This window comes from Teleopsis dalmanni, chromosome X, assembly GCF_002237135.1.
Source record: "Teleopsis dalmanni isolate 2A chromosome X, ASM223713v2, whole genome shotgun sequence".
Lineage (NCBI taxonomy): Eukaryota > Metazoa > Arthropoda > Insecta > Diptera > Diopsidae > Teleopsis > Teleopsis dalmanni.
In genome coordinates, this window is record NC_051848.1 from 15,566,383 (window position 1) to 15,586,047 (window position 19,665).

The 19,665-nt window shown below is 31.0% G+C and overlaps 1 protein-coding gene across 5 annotated transcripts in view; it reads left to right on the forward strand.

The window, feature by feature from the left end:
* LOC119662479 (CUGBP Elav-like family member 2) overlaps positions 1-19,665 on the forward strand; it is a 270,546-nt gene that overhangs the window by 177,401 nt on the left and 73,480 nt on the right. For 3 of the 5 annotated variants that reach the window (XM_038072105.1, XM_038072106.1, XM_038072107.1), the window contains exon 3: positions 17,521-17,846. In XM_038072105.1, coding sequence (XP_037928033.1) covers positions 17,521-17,846 — 326 coding nt within the window. Of the gene's footprint in view, positions 1-15,193; positions 15,347-17,520; positions 17,847-19,665 lie in introns of those variants that run through there. The other 2 variants (XM_038072108.1, XM_038072109.1) reach the window with 2 other exon arrangements.

The window sequence follows — 19,665 nt, forward strand, 5'->3', positions numbered from 1 at the left end:
CGTCACTAGATACATAATAAAGCCGGCATGTGTTGCCACTTGAAATAAAAATATCAGACCCCCAGTAGATGTGATAAAGGAAAATATCAAATAAACTGAAAAGCACTCAGTTTTACCTACGCATTATAATTGCTATAATATTTTTTTTTTTAGAAATTGAGCAAATGGATGAAACAGAATGAATACTTAAAGATTTCAAAATGTTAACCATCCATACATAAACCACATCAGACCTGATGTTTCATCTTGCTCTAAGACTTGATCTATAAAATTGAGTCAACTGAATTTAACACTCCGAAAAGTACGATTCAATACGATATCAAGATTCAAATGCGGTGATTCAGAGAATGCCAAATTTTTAACAATTATGTCTAAAAGATTGATTTCGATTTTGATTCACAGTTTGGCATTAAACACCCATGTGTTTAGCAGTATGTTAACCCTTAACACAGATAAATTTCTTGATTTCACAAACTATACCATTCGGCCGAAATCGTTCATTTACATTATGAATAGTAACCTTTGTATACCGCGAAGACTGTGAAGTGGCTAGAACCTTGCACCCTAGTTTGGACAAAAATAAGACGAAACGGTAGCGATTGCGCCTTTACTCTAACGGCAGCGAGTTCCGACAACTGGATTATGCAGGAAGTGACAAGATAAGAAGGAGGTAGAATCTATTAACCACTTCCTGTGTCTCTGTCCAGAACAAGACGACTTTAATATCTTCAGGATCATTTTTTCACTGGCTTGAAAGAGGTAATGAATGCAAACTTATCGGATCTCCTCAACTACATCTCGAGAGCCAAATAGTTTAACAAGGAGAGAAGATAACAAAGGTGTCTTCTCTCTTTTGAGGGCATCACAATGGGCAATATGTGCCTCCGACTGGAAGTGCTGACAGCTGAGATAAGAGATGAGAAATGAGAAAAAGTTATACAATATGTACGACTATGAGCTCAGTAGACAATTAAAATGTACACCTTTCTCTCGTCCGACAGAATTGTCGCTATTTTTTTCATTCTATCCCTATTTTTGATGGGCGCAAAAAAAAGAACCAAGCGATGCAAGCTCACTGTAAACAGCGTTAGATGAAAAATCCCTTTACAAAAAATCTTTGCAATATGACTGAATATTGATATATGAAGAATAAATAAATAGAAACCTCACAAGTATTTGCATAACATAATTGGTGCTTGCACCCTTTTAATTCTGTACAAGAATATAGAAGTTATTGAAAGGTTTAAACACTAATAATCGTCTGATACCATTTAAATGAGCCATTTTTGAAATATTGAGAGTTTTTTAAGTAATACTTTTTGATGGCTTATATTGCGGTAAATATTGTAAATCGAACTGTATTCTCATTTACGATTATTTTAGTTTCTTGCACCAGGAAATCGGTTGAGAAGTGAACTGACATACTGAAAACACCCTGCATAAAGTAATATGTTATGTACAAACTTTTTATTTAATCTAGATTTATTAAGTAGGATGTCGTTTTTATTTCACCTTGAGCATATAATTTATTTATTTTTCTTTTATATGATAATCTATTGCTTTTATACTATACATATGTGCTCACCTTTATTAATTTCTTATAATTCCTATCATATGTCTCCCTATTTTAAAACGTTGGCTTACCTGAGTTCTGACGTATGCAGATACAAACAACAAACATGTAAAATAACAACAACAATAAAATTCATAAGCCATTTTCTGCTCCATCTTCGCGCATTATGGCTTTATTCTTGGTACTGTTCAGGTTGCTTGTGGTGGAACTTAACATACCTCCATTGTTGTTGTTTTTGGTATTGTTTTTTACTTGTCAAAAAAAAAACGATTTACGTAGCATATATTCAACAGGACGGATGCTAAGTCTTATGATTTTATTGAATTTCTGTTTATTTTTTATTTTAAGTGAATCCCCACACCAGCAACTTTTTCACACTTTGGTGAAAATAATCATAACCACCACTAATGCTACTTCCACCACCAATGACAAAGCAGGTTTTTTGTTTTCTTTTTTTTGTTTTTGTTTTAAATATAATTTCCTTTTAGCCGCAAGCTTTTATTTTTCGCATATTTCAACGTGTGGAAAATAAAATAAATGAAATTATTTCAAGTCCCAAGTCGACTTAGCGTGTTTGGTTCGAAAATTTTTTTCCTGAGGTTTTGCCTTTTTATCTTGATGATATTTTTATATCATTCCAAGTACGACCTTTCCCAATGCATTAGCATTAGCATCATTGGCACAGCCAGTCTTTATGAGCTACAATAACTGAGCGGGCAAATAAGTTTAATTTTTTTTATGAATATAACAGTTGTATATTAATTTCAACTATAATATTGCGATGGATAACATTTAGATGGATCGGGCATATACTTCGAAAGGTTAGTATACAAATCGCAGGGTAGCAGAGGAGGAGGTCGTTTAAAAACAACAACGTGTTGTAGCCCCTAGGAAGAAGAATAAGCAACATTACTGATATACAGAATATAACGTCGCGGCGCGAAAGGTGGAAGCGACTTATAGACAGCCTATGCTCAGTATAAGAGGCTGCTCGAAATCTTGTCGAGCAAGGTTTATTATTATTATTATAATATTGCAATACTATTTTTGTCAATGGTCTCAAGTAAGCTTTGGTTACGTCAATTATTACCGAATGTACACCATATCTCTTACCGTGGGGTGTTCTTTTAATTTCTTTAAATACAGTGAAATTGCTACCGGTCAGATTCAGAGAATATGGCATATAAATAACTGGTCTGTGTAATTTGAAAACATATCTGATTCGTAATCCATAGCTCTATTTTAAACCACCTCATTATTTTATTGAATTTACTGCTTTAGATACAAATGACCAATGTTGAGCCTCATGATAAGTCACTTAGAGGAGTTATGATTCATCTCTGTAAATCACTATAACCGATCATATTTTTATTACGTACAACTCAGTTGCGCTCTCGCTATCATTTGGGACATATGTAGATGTGCTTTGGAATTATAAATAAAATGCCAAGAGTTCGTTTTTGCCTTGAATTCCTTCGCATTTTCTTTTTTTCAAAAATTTTTTATTCTGAAGTACTGGGTTCTGTATTTCCCCGTATTCTTTATTTGTTTGTCTGTTATCGCCTTTAGTTGGCATTTGCTTTATGGGTATAAAGCAAGAGCATGCTTTGCATGGGTCTTTGCATTGGAGTGCGATTATATGTATCCTGACATTGTTCGCGTTGTATACCACTTAATAAAGGTGATACTAAATTGTTGTGTTAGCTTGCTTGGTTTTTTCACTCACCAAATTTTTTTTCTTGCCAAAGTTTCATTTTTTGTGTATTAGAACGAAAGTTGTCTTGATGCTTCATTTCCATTATGTGCTTTAGGGAAATCCATCTTCACCAGAAAAACATAAACTGTATGTCGCATAGGAGTTCAGCAAAAAAAAAGGACACACCACCGCACACGTCTACACGGCATGGCGTTACACGCCACTGGCAACCGAAGTTGACTTTTCAGGTTGCCTTACTTTAGGCATACAACTGCAAGCATGAATGACTTCAACGACTACGACCACGAATACGAAGGCTCCGACAAAACCGACATGAGCAGGAATGGCAAGAGCGGGGAGGACAGCAAGAGCAAGAACGGAAACAACTAAGATAAAAGCAACGTTAGCGAAAGTGAAAAGACTGTAAAGTGCAGAATGCCGGGGGTGCTACACAGCGTGGCGGGCATAGGGCATATTACGAGCTGTGCATTTCCATAGTGTGTGTTGCGTATTTAATGGGATTTACTAAGGCAATTACTGAACTGAATTGTGTGTGAATTGTGCCGAGACTGTGACTCCCAAAAGAGTCATTTTAATGGGAATTATTGTCGTTTGTTGTTGTTGCCGGTACTGATATTGTCGTTGTTCTTGTTGCTCCTTTGTTGTTTATTATTGTTGCTGCTTATTATGGCTGTGACGAACTAAGGACCAACAAAAAAAAAACAACACAAGGACGAAATTTGAGGTGAATTAAACCGAAAAATAAAATAAAAATAAAAATAAAAACTCAAGAAATTGCTGAATGAGTTTTATTATGCGTGCGATGAAGAGTCAATTTAGTTAATTCTCCCAAAGGGGTTTTCATCACTTCCTCTGCCAAAAAATTAAGATATACCCATATGTACGCACACAAGCATTAACTTGATATTGTCATATACGTTATACCACCACTCCCATCATTCCTTTTCCGTCCCCCTCTCCCACTCTTGCTCGTGCTCTGCTCTTGCTCCCTCTTTCACTTCCATGGCCACCTATATTGCAGCTGTCTGTCGCATGTATGTTAAAATCATTTTATATATGAAACGTCAAGAAAGCCATAAAATTTAACAACAAAGAAGATAATTTGTTGTTAACAAGATTTGCTCTTAAGTTTGTCTGATTTAGATTGTGGCAAGGATAATTTAACTTTCAAGGATAGAATATTTGTGACAGAAAATAAAATTAAAATATCATAAAAATAAAATAAAACATAATATAATAAAAGAAATTTCAAGCAAACAAAGTTATTGTATTCTTAACGAACCGGAATTTACTTATTCAAACTTTTACGCAACAATTCCATATGCAGAGGATATGCAGAATGGATAGCACAGGGGTAGGGGAAAAGGGAACTATAGTTGGCTATAATTAACAATAGTTGAATATATACCATATAAAACAATTATAATTAAACTTAACTACAATTTATGTCTTCGTTCATACATAACACAGCAAGTGAATTTGTTAAGAAAACTTTTACAAATAAATTAACAAAACTCCAAGTCAGAATCTACAGGTGAAGTATGTTACGGCTTGGGGTCTGTTGGCTAATGAACGCTGACTCTGAGCTTCAAATTTGGCAGGGCAATAGTTAAACCCTTGGTACTTGCGGTCTCGAAAAATTATTAACGCATAATTAAATATAAGAAATAGTTCCAAAAGACCCCTTATGATAGGTATTTGGCAATACTCGAAACAGCTGTGTTGCCAACTAAAAACTCAATTAACAAATAATAAAATTTTGTTATGATTCAGTACTGTTCAAAATACCTCTCTATTAAAACAATAGGTTCTATTAAGAAACATGGATTCTTTCGTTATACTTGACTTTAATGTAAAACAGTAATATTTCGTTAAAATAATATTATAATCGTCGTTTCATTTAAATTCTGCATTTTCAGTTTTTTACTACCCATCTAAATATTAAGTAATATAAACAGTAATTTATTTGATCGACGAAAATCTTGGCCTAGTGATTTTTAGCGGATTTTCAGCTGACCAATTTTGTACCACTAAAAAAGCTTCGCAAACACCGAAACAAACAATAGTGAGATGGTGCAAGATCCAGGCTATATGGTAGATGCATCAAACATTTTCAACTAAGTTATGTCAATTTGTTCCAAATCATCAAAGATGTGTGCGGCCTGGCATTGTCATGATGGAACAAAATTTCTCTTCTATTGGTCAATTCTTTTCCGTTATTGCTACGTTTAAACGATAGAGTTGTGAACAGTAGAGGTCCGAGTTTATACTTTCACCAGTTTGGAACAGCTCGTAATAGACAATTCCCTTCCATTCAGTAAAACCTTGTGTGGCGTCAGCCAAGGCTTTAAAACCGTTGGTGGATTGTCACCGGGCTTTAACCATGATCGCGAATGTTGGATAATCTCGTGTTTAACCCATTTTTCATCACCCGTAATGAATCACTTCAAAAATGGTTCTATATCGTTGCTTTAATTGCTTTCTTTTTTTGAATTAGCCGATTCTGGTATAATTTTACTTTTGAAAAATTGTTTTATCAACGTATATTCAACAAATATTTGCATCATGTCAACGATAAGATCAGATTTTGTAGATCTTCTGAATGATTCAGGTACTCTGGCCAGTTTAGTTGCCTTGCAGTTACGGAAAGAATCTCTATAACTTAGAACCCACAGTAGAAAAACGTTAAACTGCGCTGACATGTCATTTCGAAATGTGTAGCAGCCAGGAACCAATCTGGATGCTTGACTGTCTGATAGTATGTATATAATCAACACTAACAACAGAAAATACTATGGTGAACTTGAACCGTAGACGTAGCAGCTTACAAAATCTTGAAGACCGGTATGAATTGACAAAGGATGTCTCCGTCATAGTCCCAGCACATTTTTCTTTAAAAGTCCCAGCACAATTTAAAGCGCATTTCTCCATAAAAAAGAAAGTTTAATGCAAATTGACGATGAAAAAATCCAATAAAAATCTCAAATGACACGGCTAAGAATAGTACAAAAACTAGAGATGAATTTGATCTACTTTTCTAAGAAAATAATATCAACAAATCCCTCGAGGCACTCACATATATGTCTATTTGTAGATATGAAGATGCGTTCCATAGATATGCAATGTTGAAGAAGCAAAAAAAAAATTCAGGAAAACAGAACCTTGATGTTCATTTGATTTGCTGCAAATGCGATTTTCTTGTTAAATCGTCTTTATTGTTTTTGTTTTATTAAGTTTTTTATATAACTATGTATATTATATATACGTAAACTGCAAAAAATAAAGTAAGTTATAAATCGCTTTCTTGCTTATTGTGACAAGTTCCATTCCATTCCCTGGAATGCACGTGAAAAAATATTGACTATGCAACTACTGCAGGAGTCTATCAAACGCTCCGGCTACTACACATTTCTGCTAGTGGTATGGTTAGATTCCAATACACATTGGCTGCAATAACGAATAGTAAATAAAAACAGTAAATACTGCTTGATAGTTGGATTACAAGTGGAAGGAACACTCCAGTGGGGCGCGAATAGCGAATGTTGGATGCTTGCGTATAACTGCTGCTCACTTAGGAGTCAACAGTTGTCGTTCAAATGGTAAGTCAACTATCGCTGGTGTCTCGTCTGCTATTACGACAATTCCTGCAATTTCTACAATTCCAATTGTTGGGAATAAAGCTATTCCGACTTACGTACACAGAGTGTAGCTGTGTTCCGTGTTGTTGATAGCTTCATGTTGATATTGTTGCTGCAGTTCCTTCTGCTGCTGCCACCATTGTTTATTATCATCAACTCTTTTTAAATAGTTTACATTATGTTTACAAAATGTAGAATGGAGGTCACTGCAATGGTGCATGGTCATATTAGCTACAGTAGCAGCATCCCATCCGTCAAGCAGCCTGTGGAACTTGTGGAGCCGTATGACTTTTAATTAAAAATTGCTAATTTAAATGTATTTTCATTCAACCTCCGGACAATTTGGAATATGAATTGAAATGTTGATTCGTAAATGTAATCCAAACAAGCAAGGGAAGAGGGTGTGATTAAAACAATGTAAACAGCATAACAAACGTTCAACAAAAAATTAAAAGTTGGGCAGTTAGAGCCCTATTTGACATTACGAACGACATGAAATGACAACATACAATAAAAACAATAAAAAAGGAAACAGAAATGGTAACAAATATGAATTCACACAGAAATGGAAAGAAAAATTTCCCTCTAGTAACATGGTAAACAATATGTGAAACAATAGTTTTAGTTACTGAGTCAACAACTCTTTCCAATGAGTAATATTTGCAGATATGTCGACAATGTTTTTCGGTACTTAATTGTTTACAGCTTCATTTTCAAAAAGACTTCATAATTCAATTCTTACTCGAAAATTCAAAATAATTATTTTAACCAAAAATATAAGTTAAAAAAGAAAAAAGCAAAATTAAATAAATACATTGTATTCAAATACGAAAATTTTTGAATAAAAATTTAATACGCGCGTATTTAAAAAGAACGCAAGCAACGAATGGTGTTGTTTTTTTTTTGTAAAATTATAATTTAATTTTCTTACTTATTTTCACAACAATTATATTATTGATTATTTCGAGAATTTAGAACTTGGAGATTGTAATTCAGAACCTTAAACACCGATATTTTAAGTATCAAGCAATATATATGGTCTTGAAAAAATTGCTCAAAGTAGCGTTTTTTACAAAACGCTCGGTCACTCGGTAAATTGCTATGATTAAAACATAGTTATAGGCCGTGTGCGAGTTCGAGTAAATTGAGGTAAAATAAATTGAAATTTCCAAGGGATTTTTTGCACTACATTTATTTATGCACTAATTTATTATTTTTAGTTAAAAGTTTTCAAATTTATTTATTTATTTATTAAACATCTTTTAAAACTTTAACAATGGTAATACCTAATTCACCTAATTTTTATCTAATTTAACATACCCTACTCGAAATTCTGATAAATACCAACATTCACTGCCATGCCGACATAATCTACTATTTCCCTCAATTTACCATCACACGGCCATAATTTAATCACTTTAATCAATTCTACTTGACATACCAGATGAGACAACAGATGAGATATCAGATGAGTAAAAATCTATTTGTCTTGATAATTTGTTTGAGAAAATTGCATCTAGTAAAATTACAACAATACCTACAGAAACCACAACCAAGAATGGTGCGAAGTTGTAAAAATAAAATTTAAATTGCTTTCATTTTTATTATGTGATCTTTTATTTTTATTATTATTGCCTTCTCTATCCTATTCCATTATTTTCATTTTATTTAAAACTTTCAGCTGCCACTTCATATACTCATTGCCCCCAAATACTCCCAAATACCAAAAGCTAAGTTGGCTTAGCTCCGCAATAAGCACATATATTTGTGTATGTTATATATGTATGTGTATATATATGCATATGCACATATACCATTTTCTATATAGTTGTGCATGTGTGTGTGATCGTTTTTTAATTTACAAAATTGCACTTTAAATTTTAAAACAAAACTACTTTTGAAACTATTAAGCCACAACTCAAGATTCAATTCCAATGTACCCGGGCAAGTTCTGTACTTGTAGTCGCTTTGCAGAGTTGCCTGCTTCCTCATTTCACTGTTCTATTGCCAGTGTTGCCATTAAAACAAAAGCTTACAATTACAAGTGCAACATGCTATATCTAAACATATATATAATTTTCTACTATAAGTACACTGGAAAATTACTATAAGCAACAAAAAACAACAACAACAATGGTGAAACCCATCGTTGCTTGCATTTAATAAAACAAAAAAGGAACACTTTTATTTTCTAAATAAAAGTATGAAAATATACATATTTAACCAATAAATATAGAAATATTTAGAAATTTAAATGCCCTACAATTAAAAATTGGGGCAGAAGTGGACGGGCATTGTTGGGAAAAACAATACAAACTTCTTTTCTTTAAAAAACCTTAACATGACCAAACCTATTATCATGACCAGACAGTGGTCATTAAGAGTTAACATTAAATTTTTAAAGTTAACATTAAAGTTAACATTAAATTTTTAAAGTTAACATTAAATTTTCGTTTCTCATGTACATAACAGAACTTCTTCCTTTTTGATTTGTTTGCATCGCATACACACACACATACATACACAAGGACGTATATTTGCACACTGTAATGTGCTTGCTACTGCTGCTGCGTTATAAGCTCGCAGTAAGTAAAATGCGCAATTAATTACCAAAAGAAATTGTTTAACTTAATAACAATTATTTTTATTGAAGTCTAATTAATATTTTTATACAATAAAGAGCTCAATATATAATTCTACTCTTGTTAACATTCATTTGCGAGAATATAAAAAAGACTGTCTGTCTTTCAAGGCTTCACATTTAAAGTTGCGTAAAAAACAATAACAAAAATTTTTTTCAAAATTGTTTTCAAGTCAAAAACTTAAGCAGAGATAAACAATGCAATCTGTCTGTGGTGAAACGAATGAAGGAAATGTGTGTGGACTTGAGCGAGAAAGAAGAAGCACGTTAATTTAAATTGTTATAAGCACTAACACACATTAAATATTGCTTTTGTATGCTTGTCTACATGCATTACACCTGCTCTATATTTCTCTATGTTTTAGATAAGTAAGCAAAGGAGGGGGGTTTATTTGTTGGTTTATTTAAATATTAAAATTAACAAAATGTTTCTGGAACTAGTGAGGAACTAGTTGGAAAGGGAGACACAAGTGAAAACAATAATAATTTAAAGAAAAGGAAACGATACAGAAAAGTCCAATTTAATTGCAAAATTGTGGCAACAAAAGTCGAACTAAACGCAAGCAAATACAATAACAATAAAATTGCAATGAAATGCCTTATATGTAATAATAACTCGGCATGCAATGGCAGAGAAAGGCATATAATGAGAAATCAGAAAAAAGCAAAGACAGTAGCAGATTTATTTATTTTTTTTTTCATTAATAAAACACTTGGCAGCATCATTTGCTGCTGCAGACAACCGCTGCAATATGCATAAATATATAGTAGAATTTTATAAAACTAACTAAATTTGAATTTAATTTTTACAATAAAGAAATTATATTCATATTTTAGTTACAAAGTCAAACTTCCACAACTCGAATTTCTCTAGCACTCGAATTTTCTATAAATCGAACTAAAAAGAGTGCAACAGGGTTTTAGAGAGCAAATTACATACAATTCTGCTTACACAACTCGAAGTTCTATAATTCGAATTTCTCGGGAAAGTGCATTCTATAAGCCGAATTTTTGTTTTAAGTATAAATCCATTTTGGTGTTAGGGGAAGTCCCTTTTTCCAAATCAAATACTTAATTTTTTTGTTATGTTGCTTCTTTGTGCAAATACCAGTCGCTTGTAACGTGGTTTAAAGTAAATAAAATAACTTCCAATACTCCTCTTAACCATTATATTATATTGATCTTACCAATGACATTTGTACATCAAGCTTTCCTAGAGATGACGATATTATTGAGCATTATAGCTCTAAATTAGTGGACCCCATTCTAAGCGCAACGGAAAGTGAAGATGAGGGTTCAGTGGATGAAATTGTTCATTACACTTCCAAGAATGAAATAGAAGATTCATTCAAAGTTCTGAATTTTTATTTAAAAACGAATGATACTCTAACTGATGATCACTGTAAGGCTTGAAATAAATTGGAATCTCTATTTACTGAAAATAGGAAAAAAAAAATTAAAATCCCAAACCATAATTTCTTAAAAAGTAATTTTGGTTATTTATTTATATATTCAGTTATTTATTATTTATTTATTTTAGTCTCCTTAAGTTGTACAAAATAGTACTTCGAGTTATGGAAGTTTGACTGTATTGCATTTATTATTTTTTTCAAATAAATTTGTATTTTAGATTTTATTTAAAACACAAATAGTTTGTGATAATAAAATTTATCCAATTAAAAATTTTAGTTTATTATTCTGACGGTAACTGATAAATTTTGTTAAATTTTTTATTTTAATTTTTTTTGTTTCGCAAAACCACACTTCAATGCATTAAGCTTTCTTTGTATTATTTTTCGCACCTTCTCAATAATTGCCGGAATTAATGCAATGCTCTGAATGCAAAAACAACTGCTCTACGTAGAATAATAATTTTGAAACTTTGCGCACAAAAGAACTGTGTTTAGACAAAGACGAAACAAAAAAATACGACGTTTGCTGCGCTGCTACCGCAACTTTGCTTAAAAATTTGCTTCACTATTCATAGATTTTTTCTGCATAATTTTTTGTAATTTTTTGTGACTTTTTCTTATCAGCAACGCTAAATGCTTGTAAGCTGCTGCTCTGCACTTGTCCCTTTCTCTGCCTGCCTGCCTGCCTCGCTGGCTGCTTGCATGCCTGCTCAACTGTCTGTCTTCCACCTGTACTGTGACTTAACGAGTTAAATTACCTTTACTGAAATTAATTGCAAATTATTTGTCTTTAACTCTGACTTCTTTTGGGAGCTTTTTCGAATTTGTTTTTGCTTCTTGTACGTACGCTTCTCCGTTACGTGCAGTAAAGTGATTTCAGTGATGGCAGCAACATGGGGTTGTAACTACAGCTACAGCTGCTCTGCTACTGCGCTGCTGCAATTGGTACCTGCAACTCGACTGCTATTGTTGCTGGCAGCGCGCCCAATATTTGAACACAAATTTCTATTCATTTGGTGTTTTTTGGAGCTCGTTTTTAATTCCTTTTTATGTGTTTTACATAAAAAAAAAAGACAAAATGAAAAAAATGGTAAATGGTTTTTACTACTTAATGACTTTACATTCACGCAGCCAGCCCAGTCCTACTTCCCACTTTCAAACCCATATAAAATAATTTCTTTAATAATATTTCATTTTTCAATTTGATTTTACTTTCTCTGGTAAATTTTTTGTTTTTGCTGTTGAATTAGTGGTATAAAATATTGTATACTTATATGTATGTATATATGTATGTATATACTAACTAGTATGTAAACTAGTTGTAGAAAAATAGCATAAATAAATTTTAAATGCTTTTGTTGAAGAATTTTTTTATTAGTTTGCTTACTTGGATTTAGTTTTTTGTTTTCTGTTATCTGTTTTCTGTTTTCTGTTCTATTTATATTTCTTGAAGTTGTATTAATATAATGAGTAAATAAGTAGCCAATGAGTGAAATAGCAAAAATCATAAGAAAACAATAAAGAAAAACACGATAAATGAAGAAAGGAAATCAGATTAACACTGCGTAATTGTTGCAACTTTTCTTGCATTGAAATTTATCTCCTATTTTTCTTCTGAATGCTCTTGGGGGGAACCTGGAGAATATTGTAGATAATTGAATCAATTTCGTTAAGGTAGCTTATAAATCGTAGAAATATTTTGTAACTTATATACATATGTATATTCTAACCTATATGTATGTATATTTATATTTTTTTAGTTTATAAGAAATTTTATTTATTTTTTAATATACATACATACGTATGTATTTCTTTTAAAGGTACATAACATACATACATACATAAAAAATAATCTCTATTGATTTATAGTTATTGACCAATACTTATAGTATCCACTTAAGAGACAAAATCTTAACAGCATGCAAAAATTTGATTTACTTCATACATACATACATACATACATATATTATTAATATTAGATAACTATATTTAATTAAACAAAATAAGTAAATTAGAAGTAATGCTTCGCAATATGTTTAAAGCTTAAAATACCGATGCAAATGCAGTGGGGGTAGTATTGACGATGCACGCTATATTCAGTGGATGGCACTAGTAAGGTATAGATAGACTTCAGAAAGTTTTCTTGAAAATATTCTTGAATATATAATGAAGTAAAATTGATCTTATTGAAATTGCAAATTGATCTTATTAGTTATAAAAGAAACTTGTTCGTTTTGGTATAAAAAACAGTTGTGTGTGTAGCGCCCTAAAAAAAAAGTTGTACAATTGCATTTTGAATACTTATACCAGATATTGGACTATATGCAATATAAACTAATTTGCGGTATTTGCAAAAATTAAATTTTGAGGATGACTTAATATATGTTTCTATATGCGTTTAATATAGAATTCATATTATTAACACATCTACAGCAATACTAGTACATATGTATATATTTATATTGTACATCAAAGCAAATTAGTTGCAAATTTGTTTTTTAGATCGTTAAAGTTATAAAACGTAGAAACCTTCCCCAGTGAAAGAATAAGTTTGCAGTTGCATTCTAATAAAAAAATTTCTTACAATGCAGACATACTGATTTAAAGATCACTCCTGAAATTGCATATGTTAAGAGAAAAGAGAACGAAAACTATCCAACTAAGCTACTTGAAATAATTAAAATTTTTTGTTCTGAAAATAGCACTCCTCCCCTCTCCAGGTGCCTCTGCTTGATCACTTCACCAGAGACATGGTTCAAGTCTTTGCCTTCTACCTCCCCCTCCTTCCAATCTTGTGACTCTTATTAAAGTAATAAATAGGTTTGTAAAACAGAAAAACAGTGAAAACAACAACAAACAGGTCCATCAAGAAACTTAGTGGCTCATTGGCGGTTTGTTGACCATTTGTCATGCTACATACATGTTATATATTATATATTCAATATAGTAATAATAATGTATATATGTATATGTAATCCACACATGAACAAATGTATGTTTACCAACATTATATTATTAAGATATTGGCTAGAGACTGTACTTAGGTTTATTTTTCAGATTATTTTGAATAATTTTAAATAATTTAAAATAATCACACTTTTTTGATTATAAATTTTTCCATTACGCATCGAAGAAACCGTTAATTTTTTTTATGACAAACGGTACGAAAGCAATTAGCGAAATAAAAAAGCACTCAAGAGCAAAAAAAAAAAAATACTGGGTGGGTAAGATCACCTGTTATTATGTTAGAATATTTAATAAGTGTTTATATTAAGACAGGATAATTAATTAGGGAGTATATACGAGTATCTTGTATATGTATATACATATCCATATCTTCTGAAATATATTTTATTTCAAATAATATATAAATATTTTCTGAATATTTAATTATTGTAATTAATAACAAAAATATCACTCAAAAATAAAGAAGTCAATCATTCCATTTATCATTAAAAAAAAAAAATTTTAACTCTAATACATGCTGGTCGACCCTTTAATCGTTATTATTCTAATGACTTCACAGCTATAAGCAGCTTTTGAAATTATTTATGAAAAGCAAGAGCGTGACGAACGCTCCTTCATTTCCTTCAAGGAATTTGTTGCTATATTTTTTATTGAAAAATGGCTCAAAACTGAGTCAAAAGCTTAGTTGTCACGGCGCTAATTGGATCCACTCGTTCACTTGTACGTCTGCTTTTGTCGTAATTGGAAGCACGCGCTTAGGACTTGTGTTTTTTTAGTTCTTTTGATTTTTTTGATTTTATTTTTCAATGTTAAGTGCACGGTGTAGTCTTTTCATAGTGAAGTGAAAGTTGCATTTTATAATAAATAACAAAAAAAAAATAAAATAGAAAATAGAAAATTAAAATAAAAATAAAAATAAAAACTTTATTTTGTAAATATTAATTTGAACTTGTTTTGACCTCACTGTCTTGTCAGTGTTAAACGTAAATTATATATATATGAATATATTGTGCAAAAGTATATAATATATGTATACTTCGTAAAGACCGTAAACATTGCACTTTTTGCACTTTTTACTTAATATCAAGTATTATATATATATATATATATATACAGAATACTATTAAGTATATATATGCGAGTATATTGATATACACATATATACATAACGAGAATATAACTGTTGAACGTGAATTGGTTAGAAATTTGATTAAAAAGCTTAATTTGGCATATATAATATAATATAATATATATAAAACTTATATATACATACATCAATTTTCACTTTTAATTTTCATTTAAATTGAATTTAAAAATGCTGAGCAAGAGTGCAGCGACTTTTCTCGGAAATCGTAGATCGATTTTCGATCTCAATGAAAAACATAATGATTTGTTTGAGTGAGTATAAACGTTATTAACAAATCCTAATTCCTATATATATAATTTTTAAAATACTAATATATAATTTAAATATTTGTAACAGAATATTAAAAAAATCTATTAATATTATTATAAATATTCCATGCTTATGTTGCAGTGTTTAAAATAATTTGTGGTGAAAATGTGTGTATGTGTGGTGAAAAAAGCTCAAAACCGTTTTATTTTTTGTTATTTCTAAATTGATGGCTCTGTGTTGAGTTCATCATTATATACTTTGCCGAAGTATGTATGTATGTATAACAGTGAGATGTAATTCAATGTTCAAGTAATTACAACAAATAAAATGAAGTACAGTTCAAGTGCGGACACAAAAGTTTTAGTTTTATTTTCTAAAAAATATTATTAAATGATTTAGCTAAAATCAATTTCAAGCCTTTTATTTGTTTTTTTATTTGAAAATTGTTCTTGTTTTTTATTTGTCATAATTCGGAATTATTTTTTTTTAATTTTCGCGACAGTTTTGTTTTCTCAAAAGGGCTAAAGTATTAACCCTTCATTATATTATTATTTAAATTATAAATTGTGATACTTTTTTACGTTATTTAAAATAATGTATCACTCGGTTTTTTATAGAATTTTTTTGGAATGCTTGACATGAAATATCAATACATATTTTACTAGAATACATATAGCTCGGTTATAATATACTTTTGACTTACATACTCAATTGATCATATTTATATGTACATAAATAATATGTTTAGATGTCTAATATATAGATGTCTAATATATATGTATCATAAATATGACCCTTCCATTTCCTTGGAATTCTGCAAAGCGCATTTGGTCTCAAATTTTATTATGTGAACTTTTATTCAAATGACAAGTGACAGTTAAAAAAAAAATTTAAAAACAAATTTTCTTTGTACACTAAAAGCAGTAAGACCCCCTTTTACCCCCTTTTAACCTTAAACCCAACTTAATAGTCGGTGTAAAATGTTGTGGTTATTCTTATGCGTGATGGTTTTGTAAGTTCCTGTACTGACTATGTTCGCGTAGATCGAAAGCTTTCAAAGCTTTTAGACTTGAACCTAAGCTTTTCCATTGCATTTGTTCTTTGCTCAAAATACAAGAGCTTTTAACAATGTAATGTTTATCGCTGGAACTTAAGGCAATTATCAATGGTGTTAAGTACAACCGTTGGTATTTCGGTTTCTTCGGCACAGTTTCTAAAATGTATCACCACAGATCGAGCTAATTCAATTAATTTTCTAAATGCAAAGTTATTGAAAGCTCCACTATGAGACAGAAATACTTTCATATTATTCTCATCCGTACTATAAACATATTCAGTAACTAGGAATGTTTGTGAACCAACAAAAACTGTATCAGGATTTTTGTCACTCATTGGTGTTCTTGGCAACTGCCAGTGGAGATCTATATGGTAAATAACAGGAAAAGAATTTAAAATATGAATGCATGGGTTAGTATATGGTTGGGTAAAGGAAGTGTGAATTGAGAGCGGATTGTTTGGGAACAAGAGTAGATTAAGGATGAATGTGGCTCCATTTAAAAGCAAGCTGGGTGAAAGCGGAGATATCTAGCCACTTAATCCACTTTTATCATGAACTTTTTCTGCTATAATCTATATATATCTTTATATATAATCTATATAATCTATACATATAATGATATGCTCTAATTTTGTATTAGGCGAACTGTCATTTTTAAGTTATAAATAAATTTACAATCAATTTTTACGAGTAGTATTTCTCTATATTTTTATTTTACACATTATGCTATAAATTTATTAAATATAAAATTATTTACTTTTCTTATGTTCTAAATGAACTATTTTAAAATTCATGTAAAATATGAATTATTGCTACTAATTTCACTGTTTAATGTAATAATATTTTATTTTCTTCGTTATTCTATTAAGTAGCGTGAATTTTAGGTACATGAATCTCTTATCACATATAGTATACATATATGAATGATATTCCTACCAGTATATAAATAAATGACAAACATATCCTCTTCGCCATATTTTCCGGAAACACTTTTGGAATTCATTTTTTACACATTTTTTCTACATTTTTACAAAACTTTGGTTTCGAATTTGAATTTTTTAATTTTTTTGATTATTTATTAAGTAACTTCTCATTTCCTTTTTTTCCATATTTTTTCAGTCCATTTGGAATGAGTGACAAGAGTAGCACGTCGAATAGCCTACCGAACAGTCCCATCCACAGTAATAACAACAGTTCGCTGTTGAACAATAACAACAATACATGTAGCGCAAATCGAAATGTGCTCGTTGATGATGATTCATGCTTTCGCATGAATGCTGATACCCCTTTTGGCGAGAAGGAGCCCGATCCGGACAACATTAAAATGTTTGTTGGCCAGGTGCCAAAATCCATGGATGAAGCGCAGTTGCGTGAAATGTTTGAGGAGTACGGACCGGTGCATTCCATAAACGTTTTGCGTGATAAGGCAACTGGAATTAGTAAGGGTAAGTGTCTGACCAAAAAACAAATGAAAAAAAAACTAATACAAAGAAATTAAATTAGCACCTTATAATAGGAGCAATTTGATCCTAGACCGTAAGGTTTAACGATATGCAAACACTTATAAACAAGTTAACCTTTCTTCTTATGTAAAAAATATTCAATATCATTGAAATGTTCCGTAAAAAATAAGCCATTAAGTGTATAGTCTCTGTCAGTTAGGAAAATATGCTGACATTGAATATTTCCTTTAGTGATTATTACCGAAGAGACCTACCCTCAAACCTACCTTTCACTGTCTTTGCTAAAAACTCACAATTTGGGAGCCTTAGCTAGCTACAGGCTCTCTCCTAAAAGAGTATATTAGGCCTTGTAGTAGACAAACAGATTCAGTACTTTACACTTTATCGATATACCATACGACGACGTTTTCTTTAATAAGTTTAATACGTTTTACACCTTTTTGAATGAAAGGTATAATGGAAAATAAGTACATAATAAAATAATATCAGTAAAAAATTAAGACAAAAAAATATCTTGTTTCTCAAAATTGGTATAGCTTCTTTCAAATATACTCCCATTAAAACACCTTAACTGAAATCATCGTTCGCAAAGCACGGATAATCTCTTATTAATTACAAAACAAAATAAAAAAATTGAATTTACGTACTCACACTCTCTGGATTTGAATATTTTGCCTTTGAAACAAAGTTAATAAATCTTGCAAAATGAAAATTTCCGCCACAATAATTACGAACGGCTGCAAGAATTCAAGGATTCAAGGACAGCAATACAATCACTCCTGCTCGGTATTCAAGTTCAGTAAATGCAAAATAGTTTGATTTACTACTACACTGGGCATTCACACTGCTGAATTTGGAATTCGGAATCGGAATGGCAGAACTGCAGAAAAAACCTATTTGCATAAAAATTTCTAAAATCCATAAATTATGTTCAAAGGAACCAGAGAAAGCAAAATATTTCCATGAAAACTTTTACTCTAATGACCCTCAATACTGCTTTCGTGTAGCAAAAAGCGACTTCAGAAAAATGGAGTCGGTGAAGAGTGAATGTTAAACAGTGGTAAGAAGCAGAGCAAGCCAAACAAACTACAACACACCGAGGTTAATATAATTTAATGAATTTCAATTTTGGATTCATTTGAGTAAAAAGGTTGACTTCAAATAGATACAACATAAATAAGAAGAAATACCATAACAAAAAGTCGCATTTAGAAAATAACTTTACATTTTTCATTTAAATGTTCAAATAATATTATATTATATATATTTTACCGTTGGAAAAAATGGAAAAAAATGGAATGAGTCATTCTATGAACTTCGATGTACTGTGTAACTACAATATATTATTTTTAAATCATTTGGATTCGATAGCTTGGAGTTAAAATTTATTACAGAGTTTATCTACATATTAATTTATTTTATACATACTTTCTCTACGTTTATCGTAACCTCACATCAGATCTTCACATCAGAGCTACTCTGACTATACTCTGACTATTTCATTCATATCAATGTTTATTATGTTTATTTTATAATGGTTAAATTTAGATCTAACTTTTTCTACATATTCTAATTTCTGTTTTTTATCAATACCTTTTTTTTGCTTATTTTCTGTCTTTCTTTCTCTTTCTTTTTTCTTTTATCTCTCTCTCTCTCCCTCTCTCCCTCTCTCTCTCTCTCTTCTCTTTCTTCTTATTTTCTGTCTTTCTTCTCTCTCTCTCCCTCTCTCTCTCTCTCTCCCTCTCTCCCTCTCTCCCTCTCTCTCTCTTTGTCTCCCTCTATTTTTCTGTTTCTCTCTATC